The following is an 18,871-nucleotide window of genomic DNA, read 5'->3' as shown; positions in this document are numbered from 1 at the left end:
AAAGTATGGCACGCTCCATACCCTTCGGACTACAGGGCTATGCTAACTGCTGACTTCATGCTTCAGTGTGATTCATTCCACTGGTATTTATATTGCTTTTCTGATTTTTGTTTACGTTTCTTTCAGGCACAGATAGCTTTCCTTCAAGGTGAAAGGAAAGGGCAAGAGAACTTAAAGAAAGATCTAGTTAGAAGAATAAAGATGTTGGAATATGCTTTAAAGCAGGAAAGGTAAGTTATTTATTTCAGATTCATAATCTTAACCCACATTCTATAAATTTTTCTTTTTCTCTCCTCAACCTTGACCATTCGTCAGTAAGACAGGGTTCTCACAATGCTAGGGTGGTATTATATTCTTATTGTACAAATATGCTGTATGATCCAAGGTCTATTTCAGGGTCTGCTGAAACTACAGAGTAGATGGGCACCATTCTTTTGTTGAATGAAATCCACTGTTCTCCACAGCAGTGGACATATTTGAAAGAGTCCAAAGAAAAGCATGGGCATGTCTGTCTGCTATGGTAAATGCAGAGCAGTTGGCATATGTGAACCATGCCCATTAAAGCGTTATCGTCACCATAAAAATCAAATTTTAACAGCAACTGGTCTAAGTGTATTAAGTGATAAAGATGCTAATCCTGCATTCAAAACTTTCAAAACTTATTCTGCTGTTATGATTTGGAGTTATCACATACTTAAGGAGCACTGGCCCTTTAGTAATCTGTGCTAAAGAATTGCATGCTGGGGGTTCTTTTTATCTATAATCTATTCCTCCTCTTCCCTTTATTTCCCTGCCAGCTTCTTATCTGAAACCTAATCCCCTACTCACTTGTGTTTACAAGCAAGGCTGAGGCGACTCAGCGATTGGAGGAGACAAGCAAAAAAGTAAAGGGCAGAAATGACATCACGAGTTAGCCTTAAAGAGAACCAGAGACGAAGCACCCTCATGTATTTTATTACATTTATCAGTGGGAACATGACAGTAAACACCTACCCTGCTTTTAGTTTTATTCTTCTCAGTCTAATGTATCTGTTATCAACTGTGATAAGAATCCACCGACTGATTCAGTCTGTTTGACCTGGAATCTTTATAGCTGAGTCACTCTTCTGTGGAGTTTTTTCAAGCCCAAGCCTGCCACCTCCTCGTTCAGATTTCCTTACTCAGAGCTGTTGACATGGGAGGGGCTGCTGCTGCCGAGAAAGCTCTGGAACAGACAAGTGTATCTGTGTGCACTGTGCAGCCACTCATTATTACTGTATGCAGTTTCATTTCTATGAGAGACACTTCCTACAGGCAGCCACACAGCATACCAGAATAATAGTTGAAAGCAGACAGATGAAAGGCTGCAGCAGCCCTGCTTGTCTATAGTCTCATAGAGGCTAGACAGCACATCCAGAACAACTCATAACCCGGAAGCAGAACAGGTATGAGCCGGCGGCCATATTGGATATTTCCTGGAGCAATAATGGATAAAAAAACTCAAAAAAGCACACCAGAGTGGCGAAATTATCAGGTAGAGCATTTATTCTTTACAAGCTATCAACTGATATGTTTATTTTGTGTGAATCGTTCATCTCTGGTTCCCTTTAACTGGGCAAAAAACATGGCCCCCCACCAGGAACAGAATTCCCATCATTTACTATATAACATTCACTGAAATCAAAACGTGGACAGTATAATACATGTGTTATGTAAGTAGATCAAGTATTTATCTACTTATATATGTGGTTTTTTTTTTCCCCCTGGCATAGTATGGCTGACCATACTACTTTAAAGGGGTTCTGTGGGGGTTGTGCAAGAGAAAAACGGACACTTACCTTGGGCTTCTATCAGCCCCGTGCAGCGGTAATGTCCCACGCCGTCCTCCTCCCATCTGCCGTTCTCCGCCGCTGGCCCCGGTCTAAGCGGCATGGGATCCAACTGCGGCTGCGCTAGAGTGGCCGCGCACCCGCTCGCTTCCGCCTGCGTCATCGGAAGCTTACTGCGCAAGCGCAGTACAAGGCTCCGTTGTACTGCGCCTGCGCAGTAAGCCTCAGATGACGCGAGCGGAGGCACGGCAACGCGCATTATTCGTCTGTATGTCAGACGAATAGCAGCCCGGTGCCGGCTGCGGGGAACGGCGGATGGGAGCAGGACGGCGTGGGACATTACCGCTGCACGGGGCTGATAGAAGCCCAAGGTAAGTGTCAGTTTTTCTCTTCCACAACCCCCACAGAACCCCTTTAAAGCAAATAATGCTGAATTCACCACTCCCAACAGTTTCAAAAAGCAAAGGTGGTCAAAAAATTGTGTTTTTTGTTTGTTTTTTTAGGAGCCAGCTTCTTTGACTAGCAAAAAAAAAAAAAAAAAATCTAGGCAGCCTTGTTCTTATAATTTGTGAAGCCCTGTCATGGAGTAAACTTAACTGTAACCAAGCAGCTTGGGTGACCCAAACCAATAGGAAACTTTAGGGGACTAAAAGACCGAAAAGCTCTCCTACTAAAAACCAATGCTTGGTGTGATGTGCCTTCTTACCGCACAAGGTACTTGAGTAAACTTAACACATACATACTATGTATGGCATCCGCATTTTATTAAAAAAAACACAATCGAACATTGCTTAAGTTTCAATAGTTTATAGAAAAGGTTTAGCTTTAAATGTAAGTAAAGGATATTTTACTTTCACACATCTGAAGTTATGATGTATATGATAAACTGCAAAATTCCATCAATCATGTTTCTATCAGCAGTTTTTTATTCTACAATGAAAACTATCTAAGATTGGACATTTACAGCAGAAGGTCAGCACAAGATGAGACTTGGCTGGAGCTCATTAGTCTCCAGTTTTTCCTACACAGCAGCTGCTCAACCTTCCTTGGTTGGGAAATTCAAAAGACAAGCAGTGGTGTTAAATGCTTAGTTTACTGTCATTGCTGCTTGGCTGTTTCTCAGATTGGACAGTCGTGATCCAACTGATATGTAGAACGCTCATGCTTTCCTGTGGGCCCATTTACACATCTATTTTCTGTGCCTTGGTTTGTTGCCTTTCTGCAGTGCACAAAACTGACCGCATGTTTTTGGCAATGGAGGTGCATCCACTCCTGGGTGCAGTGGACAGGTGTGGTACAGCTTATATGCACTATTTGGATACACTACTCCCTCAGCTGCAGCAGATCTAGTCTGAACCATGCTCAAGGAAACAGTCCTGTGTTAGCAAGTGCCTATTACAGGATGGACACTGCTAACTAAAGAAGATGACGAGGTGAGTTTGGGCAGTGTTAGAACTAGTATTAACGCTTAACAATTTTATAAAATATATTGTAGAATAAAAAGAATAATCAAAATAAATGCATTCAGCATTGCATTCATTTTGTAAATGTGATTATCCTAGGTATCGCACAATGTTAGACAAGACAGATGTACACGGCTTCAGGCGAATTAAGTTAATGATCATTACAATTTAAACAGTGATTGAATACCTATACTGAGGAACAGACTCGGAAACATTCTTCTTTCCCTTTCATATTTACGGCCACCTCCTATGACCTCAGTTCCCATTCTCTGACAGCTTACATTCTTACCAGCTTTACTAACAATTTGTCAAGTTGGCAGTGGGTTCCATGTAGCAACCCCTTTCCTGACAGATTTACTAAAGGTGACAGGTTTTATAACTTTCCCATAGTCTACTACTTAAAGAGACATTTTCCTTGCAGTTTTAGCATTAGATGATACAAGACAGTAAGCATAATTTTTTTTTTTTTTTTAAACCTGTAAGGCCTTGTTCACATCAGGGCGTTTCTGTGTGCTTTTCAGAGCGCATTGCGTAGTGTTGCATGCAGGGCTGTGGAGTCGGTACCAAAATCATGCGACTCCAACTCCTCAGTTTATGAAACTTCTGACTCCAGGTACCCAAAATAACTCCGACCTTGACTCGACTCCTTAGTCTAATACTTACCAGGGCTGTGGATTTGGTACAAAAACATCTGGTTCCTCAGTTTATGAATCGGATGATTCTGCACCATGCCGACGATGATTGAAATCGGCGGTTTGCACAGGCGCAGTAAGGCCGACCCCGCAGTCGGCCTCTGCACCGTGTGGGGAGCCTGGGACGGCGGCAGTGAGGTCGGCGTGGGACAGTCGGCAGCAAGGGGCTGGAGAAAGTCCCAGGTGAGTAAAGCTCATTCTTTTAATGAATTTAATGCACTTATAGTTTCCAGAAGATTCGACCATCAGATTGCTGTCAGATGCCTGTCAAGTCGAATCTGACAGGAATCTATCTGTGTGCGCCACACACTAGGAACAGATTTCCAATTTCAGATGAAAATCTATTGGAAATGGATCTAAATGCATTATTGGACCATTAGATCCAATGCAACTCTATGGGCCATCGATCTGCTGCCAACAGCAGATCGACCTAGATTTTCCATCCTGTCAGTTCAAATCTATCGAAATTGGCCGCAAATTGATCGATCAGTAGATTTGATAGAATCAATTTCTGATCGATTCCATAGACTCGAGCGATGGCTGAAATCGATCAATGTATGGGCCCCTTTAGAGCAGTGCTTCCCATTCATGTCCTAAAGTACAATGCACATATATACAAGGGTTAGGTAATTATTGTCTCCGCAGTGCTAATCAACTACCTTTGTGGATTACTGCCTACTTGTCTATAGCATGGAATTGGGCAAATGAAATGCTCTTAATTTTGATTTTAATTCCATGCTGTGTATTGTTTGCTTTGAATTTGTGTGATCTCTATTAAGGGTGCTAGCAGTAAGAACCATGTGTAGGACAGGTAGTTTTGTAAGTGTACTATGGTCTAAAGCAGGGCTTTTCAACCCTGTCCTCAAGTAACTGTGCATGTTTTGTGGAAATCCACAAAGGTAGTTAATCAGCTCTACTGAGACTTATTCCCTCAACTGTGAATGTGTTTTTTTTTTTTTTTTTTTGCAAAACAAGCACTGTTGGTGGTCCTTAAGGACCGTGTTGGGAAGCCCTAGTCTAAAGGTGCAGTCGAAGTCACGTTTTGTGTGACGAATACCTGTGATTCTCAATGGCTATTAGAGGCAGAGAAGTTGTGGCCAGCTTAGGGTGACCCTGAGTTTTGGTTCGCGTGTCTGGTTTGAATGAATGTCTAATTTGGGTTTTGAAAGGTACGATATTCTTGCAGGTCCTCACTCTTCAGCTTGAGAGCCCCTGGACACAAGATGACCACTACTCCCCAATGAGTCCACCACAATATAAGGATCGGGGCTTGACCAGGTGTTCCTTATACATATTAGCTTCCTTTATTGCTTCACAAGCAGAGTAACATACAGAACACAGGCACAACGTTTTGGGCTGGTTAGCCATTTCTCAAGTGCCCCATGGGATCTGGGTGTTGCCCTCAGCCAGGGTATAAGGGAGAACTCCGTGCTGTCCACCTGTAGTAGCCTACTATTAAATTAAAATTGGATGAAAAAGAAATCCCACATGTTCTCCATGTCACCAGTCTAAATAAAAATCAGGATTGCTGCTAGGCTTGAGTGTCTGGTTTAGTTTTTTTTTTTTTTTTTGCAAATACGTGTTTTCTCTGTGGATAGGGGTACAGTACATATGTCTAAAGTTCTGACAAACACAAGCCGCATACAAGATTGGTTATGCTACGTTTACCGTAAACAGACATTACAACATACTTTGCCACCATATTATTACAGCAGTCGTTTCACTTAAAATGAGTTAGAATTCTTTTCATAGCTTGTCAATGCTATGTGATTTTTCACTCCGCTCTACACAGGGATATAAACTGTTGATTTTGTAATTTTCCCAGCTGTTTTCTACAAGGTGATCAGTAATAGTTGATTTATTTTCCTCTTTATTTTGTATATTTGTATACTGCCAGCATATCCTATATTGCATTATGTAGCAAATTGAACAGATCACGGTGTTCAGTGGAACAGATTTATTGAAAGGAGTAGATTGTAGCTCGTAAGGTCAGGGCTCTCCATCATTCTGTCTTGACATTTGTTACACATTTTTATTCATCATATTACTTTGTCATTGTAATGACCAAGTCTGTATATTGTACACCATTGTCTGTATTGTGTACCCCATGGTTTTTTCTTACTTTGTACAGCGGAATACGTTGGTGCTTTATAAATGAATAATAATAATAATAATAAAAAAATAAAACTGAAGCCTAACTAGCACAAGTGGAGCTATTGCTCAGAGCGTCCAGTCAGAACCTTTGTTTAAAGTGCACCTGAGATACATACCTGAAGCTTCCTCCAGCCCCATCGGCCTGATCACTCCCCGCTAAGGCTCAGAAAGCTCCCACCAATGGGAGAGTGGTGAAGTGCACGGCTGGGCTGCACATGCGCAGTAAGCCCCGACTGGCCAAAGTTACAATGAGGGCAGCCATGTTCTGTTTGTCACATTGTCAAAGGCCTGAGGGCTGGAGATGCTATCAGCTTGCCTGTGTGTAAATTCAGTACCCTCCTTCCTTCTCCCCTCTGCCTGTGAAATCAATGGCTAGTAACCTCCTCCTCGTGCCCAGGCTGAGCTCCCATAAGCCCTTGCTTAGAGTATTGAATCAAAACAAAAACGTTTATCTCGGATCCACTTTAACCTCCCTGGCGTTATGCTGGATTTCTGAGCAAAAAGTGATCAAAATGTTTTCCTGTAACTTAACTACATGTATCAAGCAGGGGTCTAGAGTACATTTTGAGTCCAGTAAAACCTTGAAACACAAAATCTAAACGAAGTTTCAAAATGACTCCCCAAAATCTCTGATCATTTATACTTCCAAGCTGCAGCTGCTCAACCTGCACTAATACAATAGAGATGGATGGGCAGATTCGACCAAGAGACCGATATTTATCTAATATCTGATTAGAGAGAGATCGGTCGGCTGCTCATACTCCGCAGGTTGATTCCTGATAAATTTCAACATAAAATCGCTTGAGAATCTGCCGCGCCAGTTGCCTCGTTGCTGCCCCCCCCCCCCCCAAATGTAAAAATGTACTCCCGTGTGTGCATTTTATACATTACCTGTCCTGAATCGTCCACCGCGTGGTGCCCATCTGTCTTCGGAATCCCCTGCAGATTATTGTAGGTAAATAGCCAGGTCTAGGTGAACCCAGTATAGGCTAGGTAGGTACAGGTGTCCCCCAGTATAGGCTAGGTAGGTACAGGTGTCCCCTAGTATAGGCTAGGTAGGTACAGGTGTTGCTCAGTATTGGCTAGGTAGGTGCAGGTGTCCCCCAGGATCGGCTAGATAGGTGCCCCCCAGTATAGGCTAGATAGGTGCCCCCAGTATAGGCTAGATAGGTGCCCCCCCCCCTCCGTATAGGGCATATAGGTGCCCCGGTATAGGCTATATAGGTGCCCCTCCCAGTATAGGGTTGATAGGTGCCCCCCAGTATAGGGTTGATAGGTGCCCCCCAGTATAGGGTAGCTAGGTACAGGAGCCCCACAGTATAAGTTAGCTAGGTGCAGGGGCTCCTGTACACTATCTGCAGCATTAGGAATGTAAGGCTTAGTTCCCCCACCCCCCGATGCAGCCGCTGCCTTGCTAGATACATACCGAGCCTTGTTCCAGCGAGCGCCCTAGCCTGTCTTCACAGCTCCACATATCTTCCGGGATGTGGAGGATCGGAGCTGAAGTCATGTGACGTCAGATGTCACATGACTTCAGCCTCGATCCTCCGCATACCGGAAGATATGCAGAGCTGAGAAGACAGATGGGGTGCTCGCTGGAACGAGGCTCGGTATGTATCTCTTACAAGGCAGCGACTGCATCGGGGGGCATTAGGGGGGGTGGGGGGTACGAAGCCTTACATTCCTTTATGCTGCAGATAGTGTAGAGGAGCCCCTGCACTTAGTTAACTTATACAGTGGGGCTCCTGTAGCTAGGGAAACCCCCTGAGCGGCATGCCCGACACTGTCGGGCATACCGCTTTCACCAAGAATTCCTTGCCCGACACAGTTTTGGGCATACCGCTCAGGAGGTTAACCTATGGCTTCCTCCAGCCCCATGAGGATTGTGGGCTCCCTCGCCATCCTCCCTGGCCACTCCGTTCGCCCAGGATTCTCTCTGGTATCTTCTTTAGCAGCGGTGTTGTGCGCCTGTGCGCACACTCCCGCATGTGGGATTGTTCCATGCCTGCATAGTATGCTCCCGGCCGCAGAACACCACGACTGGCCCCGACTTTACAATCTACCGGAGGCAAACGAAGAGGACAACGAGGGACCCCACGGTCCTCATGGGGCTAGAGGAAGTCTCAGGGAAGTATAAATTGCCCCAATGGGTACTGTACCATAGACGAGTCTAACTAAGTTTTATACATAGTTGGGGCTTCCTCCAGCCCAGTCTGCACGGATCACTCCCACGCCGCTGTCCTAAGTCTTCTCCCTCTTTGGTACCGGGTCCCTTAACTTTGGCCAGTCTGTGCAAGAGAAGGGCGCCCTCTACGTATCTCTCCGGCAGCCGCCGACTTCTTTTGCGCAGACTGGCTGCGACTGGGGGAAGTTACGGGACCCGGTACAGGCGATACAGAAGGCTGAGGACGGTGAAGTGGGCACGATCCATTTGGATGGGGCTGGAGGAAGCCCCAGGTATGTATAAACCTTTAGTTTAGGCAAAAATTGCACCACACTTATATGTAGTAAAGTAATAAACAACGTTATTGCATTCCAACTAAAGACATTTAAATTAAAGCAATTAAAAATCACAATTAGTGATCATGCTGGTGTCCTTGAAGTAGTAATAAATAATTATTAATTAATGCTGGAAACCAGTAAGACAATGCAGGGAAAAAGCCTGCAATAAAATAAGGTGCTGTGAGCTGAAGCAGGGATTTACCCGTGAGGTGCACTAAGGCTTAGCTGGTGGTCCTTCGGCTCCCCTTCTCCTACGATTCACGAAAGCTCACTGCTCCTTATCACTTGAAGGACACACTAATCACGAATTGTGATTTTTAATTGCGTTTATTTAAATGTATTTAGTTGGAATTGCAATAACATTATTTATTACTTTACTACATATGATCAGTGTTGTGCAATTTTTTTTAGGGGAGAATCTTTCTTTGCCTTATCTCATTGTACATTTTAGCCCGTTTGTGCACACTCTGTTCAAATTATTTGGTTGTATGGTGCTGGTCCAATTTGAACTTTTAGTTAGCTCGGTTCTGGTTTCCTTTAATCTCTGGTACACTATAATTAGCACTTGTGGTGCCAGTTTATAACCAGGTAATAAGCGTTTCATCAAGAAAGGTTTCCTCTTGATTAGTGCAAGTCATTGGTGCCTAGCATTGCTGACATACATGAGATTCTTGCTCAAAACCGTTCTAAATGACCAGATTGGGGGATCTTCTCTCCAATCTGAGCATCTCAACAAATTGTAGTGTTAGGGCTGTTTTATACTGCAAACCCAGTGCAATTTTGCTATGCAATTTTTCTGCATTGCATTTTTGCAATTGTTATTGAATGTTATGCTGGGAGTACACGTTACTTTTTTTTTGCGCGGAATCGTTCCAATAGCTGCCCTCGATGATAAAATTCCGACATGTCCGATTCTCCGCTCGGTTCTATTCCGTTCGGTTTCTCATAGAAGTGAATGGAAAAAAGATAAAAGCGGAAGATAAGAGAATAGAGAATCGAATGGCTAATCGCGCAGAGAATCGAATGCGAAAAACGTAACGTGTGTTCCCAGCATTAGGAACACAAGGAGAAACTAAAATGCAGCAAGGATCAGGCAAAATCAGATTGCAGCAATATAAAAGGGTTTCTGTGATCTTCATTATTTTGCTGATATACTTGTGTTTTGCAATTTGCCTGCGTTCAGAAATGCATCACAAAACACAGCAAATAGTGTGCAGTATAAAAAAGCCTTTTCAGTTGGTAGTTTAATATGCGGTTTAACACTATGATACTAAATACACTAGGAACCATGCAGCAGTAATTGCGTTTTAAATGAATTCTGTTTTTTATTGGAAAATATTTTTATTAAGGTTTTAACTGGTTGCCATGGCTTCACTCTGAGGCTGTGTCTGTAAAGGTATGGCTAGTGTTAGGTAGGCTGATGATCTTTCGTATGAAATATGAAGAATTCAATAGCAAGATGGTAAATTACCAAAGTAAAAGCTTCAGGACTTCCCTTGCAAGATGGTCTACTCCTGGAATGCAAGCTGTATTAATAGATAAGACTCCTGAATTCACAATGGCAATTGTTAGGAGTATAGCCTTAATATGTCTATAGGGAAAATTGAGTGCTTTCCTGGTTATTCTATTTAAAAACAAAATGCAGATTGTTGTTTTTAGTCCTTCATAGTTTTTGCTTGAAGATTTCCAGCAATAATAATGTATTCTCTTCTCAAATTAAGGGCAAAATATCACAAGCTGAAATATGGGACAGAACTAAATCAGGGGGACATGAAGCCTCCAAATTATGATTCTGGTAAGTTATCAATTTTTCTAATATTCAGTTTAAGGTATAGAGGCAATAAGATGTAAATGTACATATTATTGTAAATGTACAAAATTATGCAGAAGTAACTTTTTTTTTTTTAAAGTAAAAATTGTAGCATCACATTATGGCTATAGTCAGACTAGTCGCTATGCTACATGAAATTTTGGAGCCTCTTGTTCATTGAGATGATGATTTTGTTTGATTGGCCTGCACTTCTGCAGTGTTCTCCCCAGAATTTTTTCCAGCCGAGTGGCACGAAAAAGTAGCCGGGTGGCGTGCGGTGGGGGGGGGGGGGGGGGGCGGGAGAGCAAGGCCAGTGCAACTATGATTACAGAATAGGAGAGTGAGGAGGCAAGCCGATGTACCTGCTAAGTACACACAATGCAATTTTCTGACAGGTTTACTGTCAGATTGACAATTTCCAACAAGTCCGATCTGATCTGGTTTCCAATTTTCTGTTCACTGCTATAGAAAATGGTGCGAAAATCAGATTGGACATGTAAGGAATAATCGATCTGACAGTAAATCTGTCAGATAAGTGCATTGTGTGTACCCAGCATCAGGGAGAGATAGTTTCAGATTAAGGTGCTCAGGTCCCTTTTTAAGCCGACCTGAACTCAGAACTTCCTCTATGCTCTAAAAGATATGCAACAGCATCATTTAGCAAGCAACCTTTAAAGAGACACTGAAGCGAAAAAAAATATATGATATAATGAATTGGTTGTGTACTATGAATAATTACTAGAAGATTAGCAGCAAAGAAAATATTCTCATACTTTTATTTTCAGGTATATAGTGTTTTTTCTAACATTGCATTATCCTATAATATGTGCAGATTACACAACACTCAGCATTCAAAATGAGTCTTTCAGAGCAGTAGGTGAAGTAATGACATCTCCTCTAGCAGAGGAAAAGTAAACAGTTCAATTACAGTTGAGATAATAAAAGTCAGATAACAGCCCTCTCCAGGACCAAGTTAGTCGGAGAGCTTAATAGCTTTTTTGCATAGAGATAACTGGAGTTTCTCAACTCTTCCTGTACTGGAAACAATTACACTGATGTATCTGATCTTAATGTTTTTTTTTCTTAGCTGTACTACACATACAAATCATAATATCATCATTTTTTTTTCGCTTCAGTGTCTCTTTAAAGAGAAGCATTTCTTTGTTACAGCTGATAGAAATCCTGTAGTAAATCTGCAGTGTGTCTACTTTCTGCTTTCTTGGAAGCAGACATCAGGTTAACATCCAGTGCTTTCAAATGAGCTTATCTGTCCTATCTAAAATGGTAGTCATGTGACACAGGAGGAGATCCAATTACACAGGCTAAACTTTCTAAATTCAGGGTGTATTTCTCGGTTTTCTTTCTGACCTGTGCAAGAGTTCAGCTACACTTAAAGGGATACTGTAGGGGGGTCGGGGGAAAATGAGCTGAACTTACCCGGGGCTTCTAATGGTCCCCCGCAGACATCCTGTGCCCGCACAGCCACTCACCGATGCTCCGGCCCCGCCTCCGGTTCACTTCTGGAATTTCTGACTTTAAAGTCAGAAAACCACTGCGCCTGCGTTGCCGTGTCCTCGATCCCGCTGATGTCATCAAGAGCGCACAGCGCAGGCCCAGTATGATCTGTGTCTGCGCAGTACACTCCTGGTGACATTAGTGGGAGCGAGGACACGGCAACGCAAGCGCAGTGGTTTTCTGACTTTAAAGTCAGAAATTCCAGAAGTGAACCGGAGGCGGGGCCGGAGCATTGGGGAGTGGCTGCGCCAACACAGGATGTCTGCGGGGGACCATTAGAAGCCCCAGGTAAGTTCAACTCATTTTCCCCCGACCCCCCTACAGTATCCCTTTAAGTTCCCTGCAGTGTAAAGGGGGAGGAGGAGCACTACAGACATGCTACTAGCTGGGGCATGGGGGAGACACACACACACAGCAGGAAACGAGTGCACAGGACGCTGCCTAACCCTGTTTCTGAACACTCTGTGCATGGCTCCGTCTCCTCTGCCCTCGAACAAAGTAAGGAAAATAAACATGCAGAGCTCTGAATTGGCATCACTTCTCCTGCTCTCAGAGCCTCCCCCAGCTGGATTAGACCAGCAGCTGCCGTTTACTCCGGCATGGTGATTACCTGTAGTCTGGGGGAGGAAGGGGAGAATTAATTAGCAGCTCAGCGGCTGTCCCGGACTGCTGGACCCACGTGGCTCTCATCTTTGTAACTGCTGGGAGGCAGTGGAAGCTGTTGCTATTGCCCAGGGTTGTGTGGGTGACAGGTGTAATTGCTTAGCTGCCTTTCTCTTCATTGATGAGAGAGGCACGCCCATAACAGATCCTACTTCTCATTGGAGGGCGGGAGAAGAATCGGAGCAGGAGTCCCGCCCCTTACAACCCGCCCAGCCAATCCCCGTCTCACCAGAAAGCTCGAGGTGACAGGCAGAGGAGCGCTCCTGCTGGGTACAGCTTCAGCTTTCGCTATGAGAGCTGGCGCTGATTGAAAGCAGGAAACTGAGCGCTCCTCTGTGCAAAATGAGGTGTTACAGCGCAGGATTTTAAAAGCAGGCAAGCACATAACAGGCGGACGGGGTTTCAAATCAGCCGGGCGGCCCACCCATCTAATTGGCCCTGGGAAGAACACTGCTCTGGTAAATTCAACTCACTCTGGACATGATTAGAAAGAGCACACCTCTGTCTATATAGGGCCCAGTTGGCATTGCATAAGAGAATGCAAACCAAGCTCAGGTGAGCATAGAGTAACTCAGTACCGTGTAATATGTTTGTTTTCTTAAAGGAACGTGAGGTGAGAGACATGTGGAGGCTGCCATATTTGTCTGCCTTGCTGTCACCACAATTCTTTCTCTAATACTTTTAACCATAGACCCTGAACAAACATGCAGATCAGGTGCTCTGACTCCAGTCTGACTTGATTAGCTACATTCTTTTTTTCAGGGTTGTGACCCACACTGCTGATGCCAGAAGATCAACCGTACTACCAGACAACTGGTATTGTTTAACCTGTTGCTGTTCCAGGATGTAGATTCTAAGTCCAAATTAGTGCTGTTGTACTGTAGGTTTTAGGACGTAGAATCTACGTCCTGCATTTAAAACAACCTGCCGCCGTGTGTGCACAGTCCTGTGAAGGATTGTTGCTAGCCAGTAGCGACAATCATTCAATAAATTAAGGGGAAAAAAAGTTTTCCAAGTTGAAAAAATGTTAAAGTGACATGGTCCCAATAAGTTTTTTTTTTTTTTTTTTTTTTTTTTTTTTTTTTTTTAATCCCCAGTTAATTTTTAACCCCATCCTAGATTATTAACCCCTGCAATACCTACAATGGATTATACATTTTGAATGACTGCCACCTGTAGCAATCAGATGCGATCGCTAGGGTGAAAGTTTGGGGACCAATGCTCTTATCACTCTGCCGTTGCCTAGCGATGCATCTGTACAGCACTATGGCCCCCGAACTGTCACCCCATCGAACGCATCCGATCGACACAGACACACAGGCTGGGGATAACGGTCCACCACGTTTGGTTAGAAATCAAATATGGAATATTGGATTTCATTTTAATCTGGAAGGAACAAATCATTTTTCTGTGTTTTAATAACTGTGGGACGTTTCATGTGAAAAGTAGGAAGGGGAAAAAAATGGGTATTTTCTGCATTTACGCCTAATTTTTCCTCTTAAAATGACTATAAAATAAAATAGTTTTGGGAGAAAAATATTACCTAAAGAAAGCCTAGATTGTACTGAAAAAACATGTATATCACTAAGATAACATAAGTAATTAAAGTAGCGGTGTTGCTTTGAAACAGTCGTAAAAGTGTCAAATGTCAGGAACCGTAAGGGTTAAAACCATGGAACGAGAACCAGGTGAAGGGGGACAGCCACAAAAGAAAATTCCATTTACCAACAGCTCTGTGTTAAACCTCTTGAGGACTGCAGTGTTAAACCTCCCCGCCCCCACCACCACCACAAAGACCAGGGTTTTTTTTATTTTTTTTTATTTTACTAAAACGGCCACTGCAGCTTTAAAGGAATAATCAGGCAAAAAAAAAGTGTTTCACTTACCTGGGGCTTCTACCAGCCCCATGCAGCCATCCTGTGCTGTTGTAGTCACTCACTGCTGCTCTGGTCCCCCTCCGTCAGCTAGTTTTTGTTTTTGCCGACCTCGGGGTCAGAGTACATTTTTACGCATTTCCGCTGGTGCAGGAACATATACACATACATGTTTACGCATTGCACCACTAACGTGTAAAAATGTATGTTAATGTTCCTGCACTAGCGGGAATGCGTAAAAATGTACTCTGACCTCGAGGTTGGCAAACACGAAACTAGCTGCCAGCGGGGGACTGGAGCAACAGTGAGTAACTACGAGGGCACAGAATGGCTGCATGGGGCTGGTAGAAGCCCCAGGTAAGTGAAACTCAAATTTTTTTTTTTTATTTTTTTTTGCCTGACGATTCCTTTAACCTCCTTGGCGGTTAATTTTTTTTGCCAAATGGGCAATTTTTTGTTTCATGTAAAGCTACCAGAGTGGTAGCTACATGAAACACCACTAGAGGGCGCATGTGTCCCTCTAGTGCGATCGTCGCCGGCACTAATAGCAAACAGGGGAGCGCGTATATAATGCGTTCCCCTGTTTGGCTTCTCCTGTCGCCATGGCGACGATTGGAATGACGTCAGCCGACGTCCTGACGTCAGGCGCACCCGATCCAGCCCATAGCGCTGCCTGGAACTCATTGGTCCGGGCAGCGCAGGGCTCTGGCGGGGGCCTCTTTAGCCGCTGCGTGCGGGCGATCGCCGCAGAGCGGCGGCGATCAGGCTGTGCCCGCGGCTAGCAAAGTGCTGGCTGCGCGCACAGCACTTTGAATGGGGCGAATTGCCCCAACAGAGCCTGAGAAATCCTCCTGCGCGACACACACCCCCACCGTGTTTATTTATGTTTTTTTATAAGTATTTGCTTATTTTTTATATTTTTTACTATTTACTTTTTTTTTTTTAACTCCCTCCTCCTCCCCCCCCAGCCGGCCAATCGTGGTGATCAGCTATCATAGGCCTCTGCCTATGACAGCTGATCGCTCTCATGTGCCCCAGGAGGACAGCCGTGTCTCACGACTGTCCCCAGTACAGCGCTGCTGCTGATCGTAGTGCTGTACTATATGTAAAGATGACGGTTTCACCGTCTAACAGTCTCCTGAACGGCAGTTGCCGCTCGGAGACTGAAGGCGGGGCAGAGCATGCCCACCCCCCGACCAGGAGATGCGCGCAATCTCCTGCAAAACAAAAAAAATTATATTTGAGACTCTTCTTATAAATAAGCATCCATTAATTGAGCAATCTGGGGAAAGGGTCTTGATGATAATAGGGTGGGGGTGGTGCTATATACCCCTCATTCCCACCCACACAATTATGTAGATCTTCACTAATTTTTTCCACACTGTTTACCTCACTATATGCTTTGATTATTCCACTCTGCTAATGAGAACAGGGAGAACGATAACACAGTGTATATTTAAAGCATTTAAAGAGACACTGAAGCGAAAAAAATGATATTATGATTTGTATGTGTAGTACAGCTAAGAAAAAAAACATTAAGATCAGATACATCAGTCTAATTGTTTCCAGTGCAGGAAGAGTTGAGAAACTCCAGTTATCTCTATGCAAAAAAGCTATTAAGCTCACCGACCAACTTGGTCATGGAGAGGGCTGTTATCTGACTTTTATTATCTCAACTGTAATTGAACTGTTTACTTTTCCTCTAGCAGAGGAGAGTTTATTACTACAGACTGCTCTGAAAGACTCATTTTGAATGCTGAGTGTTGTGTAATCTGGACATATTATAGAGTGATGCAATGTTAGAAAAAACACTATATACCTGAAAATAAAAATATGAGAATATTTTCTTTGCTGCTAATCTTCTAGTAATTATTCATAGTGCACAACCAATTCATTATATCATATATTTTTTTTCGCTTTAGTGTCTCTTTAAACAATCCTGTCTGCATTGTAAATCATGAGGAGCATTGGGGGAGATTCAGAGGGACAGTATAAAACCATTAAACACTGCCCAAATTGCTTTTCAGATCTGTGTGAGACATTTTGAAGTACTTTGAAAGCTCTGTGTATTAAAGCTGTATCGTCACCATAAAAATCAAATTTCAACAGCAACTGGTCTGAGTGTATTAAGTGATACAGATGCTAATCCTGCATTCAAAACTTTCAAAACTTTTTCTGCTGTTATGATTTGGAGTTATCACATACTTAAGGAGCACTGGCCCTTTAGTAGTCCGTGCCAAAGAATTGCATGCTGGGGGTTCTTTTTATCTATAATGTATTCTTCCTCTTTCCTTTATTTCCCTGCCAGCTGCTTATCTGAAACCTAACCCCCTACTCACTTGTGTTTACAAGCAAGGCTGAGGCGACTCAGCGATTGGAGGAGACAAGAAAAAAAGTAAAGGGCAGAAATGACATCACGAGTTAGCCTTAACTGTGGGCAAAAGACATGGCCCCCACCAGGAACAGAATTCTCGTAATTTACTATATAACATTCACTGAAATCAAAACGTGGACAGTATAATGCATGTGTTATGTAAGTAGATCAAGTATTTATCTACTTATATATGTGTTTTTTCCCTGGCATAGTATGGCTGATCCTACTGCTTTAACAAGCATAAAATACTTTGCATTTTTATACTGCTGATGTGTTAACAGGTTCTGAAATGGTCAGGACGTGTTCATAAACAGGTATTTAAAAAATGCAAGGCGTTGCATGCTTGTTTACACAGACTTTTCAAAGTATTTCAAAATACAGCACACAGATTTGGCAAGCATTTTGAAGCATTTTTGAATACTTCTATTTACTCCACTGGACCTTCCCACTGATATGAAATGCTTCATGAAGCAGCATATTTTTGTAAGTGCATAGACCATTGTACAAGGGGATATGTTCAGTTTAACGGTTTCTGTCACTGCATGTATGATGTAATATGTTTTGTGATTCGGTTCTTGCTTCTTAAACCACATAAATTTGTGTTGGGCTTAGAGATGGAACCCTCAGCAGAGAACTGCCACTGTATTTGACCAGTTCAGTGCATTAAAAGGGACTCCATTCCTATGGTGACAGTTTGGAGACAAATGTACGGATGCATTTCTAGGCTACAGCCCAGTGACAATGATGTAGGAACTTCAAAGCGAACGATAGCATAGAAGAAAAGAGATCTGTCCTGTTTCACAAATAAGAAACCCATCAACATTGGATGACATCTGTTCACACACCATAAATGTGTCCAAAACCATCAGGAATGGTCTTGGTCTAGAAATCTAAAGTATACCTAGCTTTAAGTAAACATGAAGCAAAAATAAACTGAGATAATTAACTGGATGTTTAGTACTAATAGTAAATAGAGCTTTCCAGGAGTCTCATATTCCTATTTTAATTTTAAGGGCTACATTTCTAAAGTTGCCCATCAATGATACAATCTTGATTGTATGATCTTACCAAATCTATGTAGTAGAAGAGCAAACTGAGTGGATATACTTGGAACAGATACTTTAGGTAGTCCCTTATATTGCATATATTTAAAGGGACACTTAAGTCAAACAAAAAAAAAGTTTTACTCACCTAGGGCTTCCAATAGCCCCCTGCAGCTGTCCGGTACCCTCGCCGTCTCCCTCCGATCCTCCTGGCCCCGCCGGCAGCCACTTCCTGTTTCGGTGACAGGAGCCAACAGGCTGGGGACACGAGTGATTCTTCACGTTCCCAGACACATTAGCACCCTCTATGCTGCTATATGGTATATGATCTATGCTATAGCAGCTTAGGTGACGCTATTGTGGCGAGGAACGCGAAGAATCACTCGCGTCCCCAGCCTGTCAGCTACTGTCACCGAAACAGGAAGTGGCTGCCGGCGGGGCCAGGAGGATTGGAGGGAGACGGCGAGGGTACCGGACAGCTGCAGGGGGCTATTGGAAGCCCCAGGTGAGTAAAACTCATTTTTTTTGTTTGACTTAAGTGTCCATTTAAAATAATGGTGCAATTTCTTCATATGCAAACTTTTGATCAGATTTTTACATAGAAAACCATGCAGTATTTCGACAGTGCAGTGGCAAACAAGGCTCTCAAATGGGCTGACAGAGGTTCAGCAAACCCCACATAGCAGCAGTGTACAATATAAACTCCGACCCAGCGCTGAGCACGATATATTTTGTTTTTAACATACATACAACAGGGGGACATGAGTTGGTTGTTGAGTTGATCAGCGCATGTGTACCTACTTGTGTAAACAAGTAGTGTGGCTGATCATGTTGTGTGGTTAATCATGCGTTATATTGCACATGTATACAAGCCTTTAAAAGGGGAACATCAAGGAAGTTCTCAGCAGGTTTGGATCTACAGTGTTGACCATAGTTATTCATACCCCTGGCAAATTTGACTTAGTTACTTTTA

General features: G+C 43.2%; 1 protein-coding gene across 3 annotated transcripts in view; it reads left to right on the top strand.

Annotated features, from left to right (window-relative positions):
* The window catches only part of STRN (striatin), a 176,845-nt gene that overhangs the window by 55,122 nt on the left and 102,852 nt on the right, over positions 1-18,871 (top strand). For all 3 annotated transcript variants that reach the window (XR_011019406.1, XM_068231973.1, XM_068231972.1), the window contains exons 2-3: positions 127-230; positions 10,341-10,414. Coding sequence is in view for 2 of the 3 variants with exons in the window: in XM_068231973.1 (XP_068088074.1) it covers positions 127-230; positions 10,341-10,414 (178 nt within the window). In the remaining variant the exon portion in view is untranslated. The remainder of the gene's footprint in view (positions 1-126; positions 231-10,340; positions 10,415-18,871) is intronic.

This window comes from Hyperolius riggenbachi, chromosome 4 (assembly GCF_040937935.1).
Source record: "Hyperolius riggenbachi isolate aHypRig1 chromosome 4, aHypRig1.pri, whole genome shotgun sequence".
Classification (NCBI taxonomy): domain Eukaryota; kingdom Metazoa; phylum Chordata; class Amphibia; order Anura; family Hyperoliidae; genus Hyperolius; species Hyperolius riggenbachi.
Note: the sequence above shows the minus strand (reverse complement) of the source record. Positions and strands in the feature narration are given on the sequence as shown.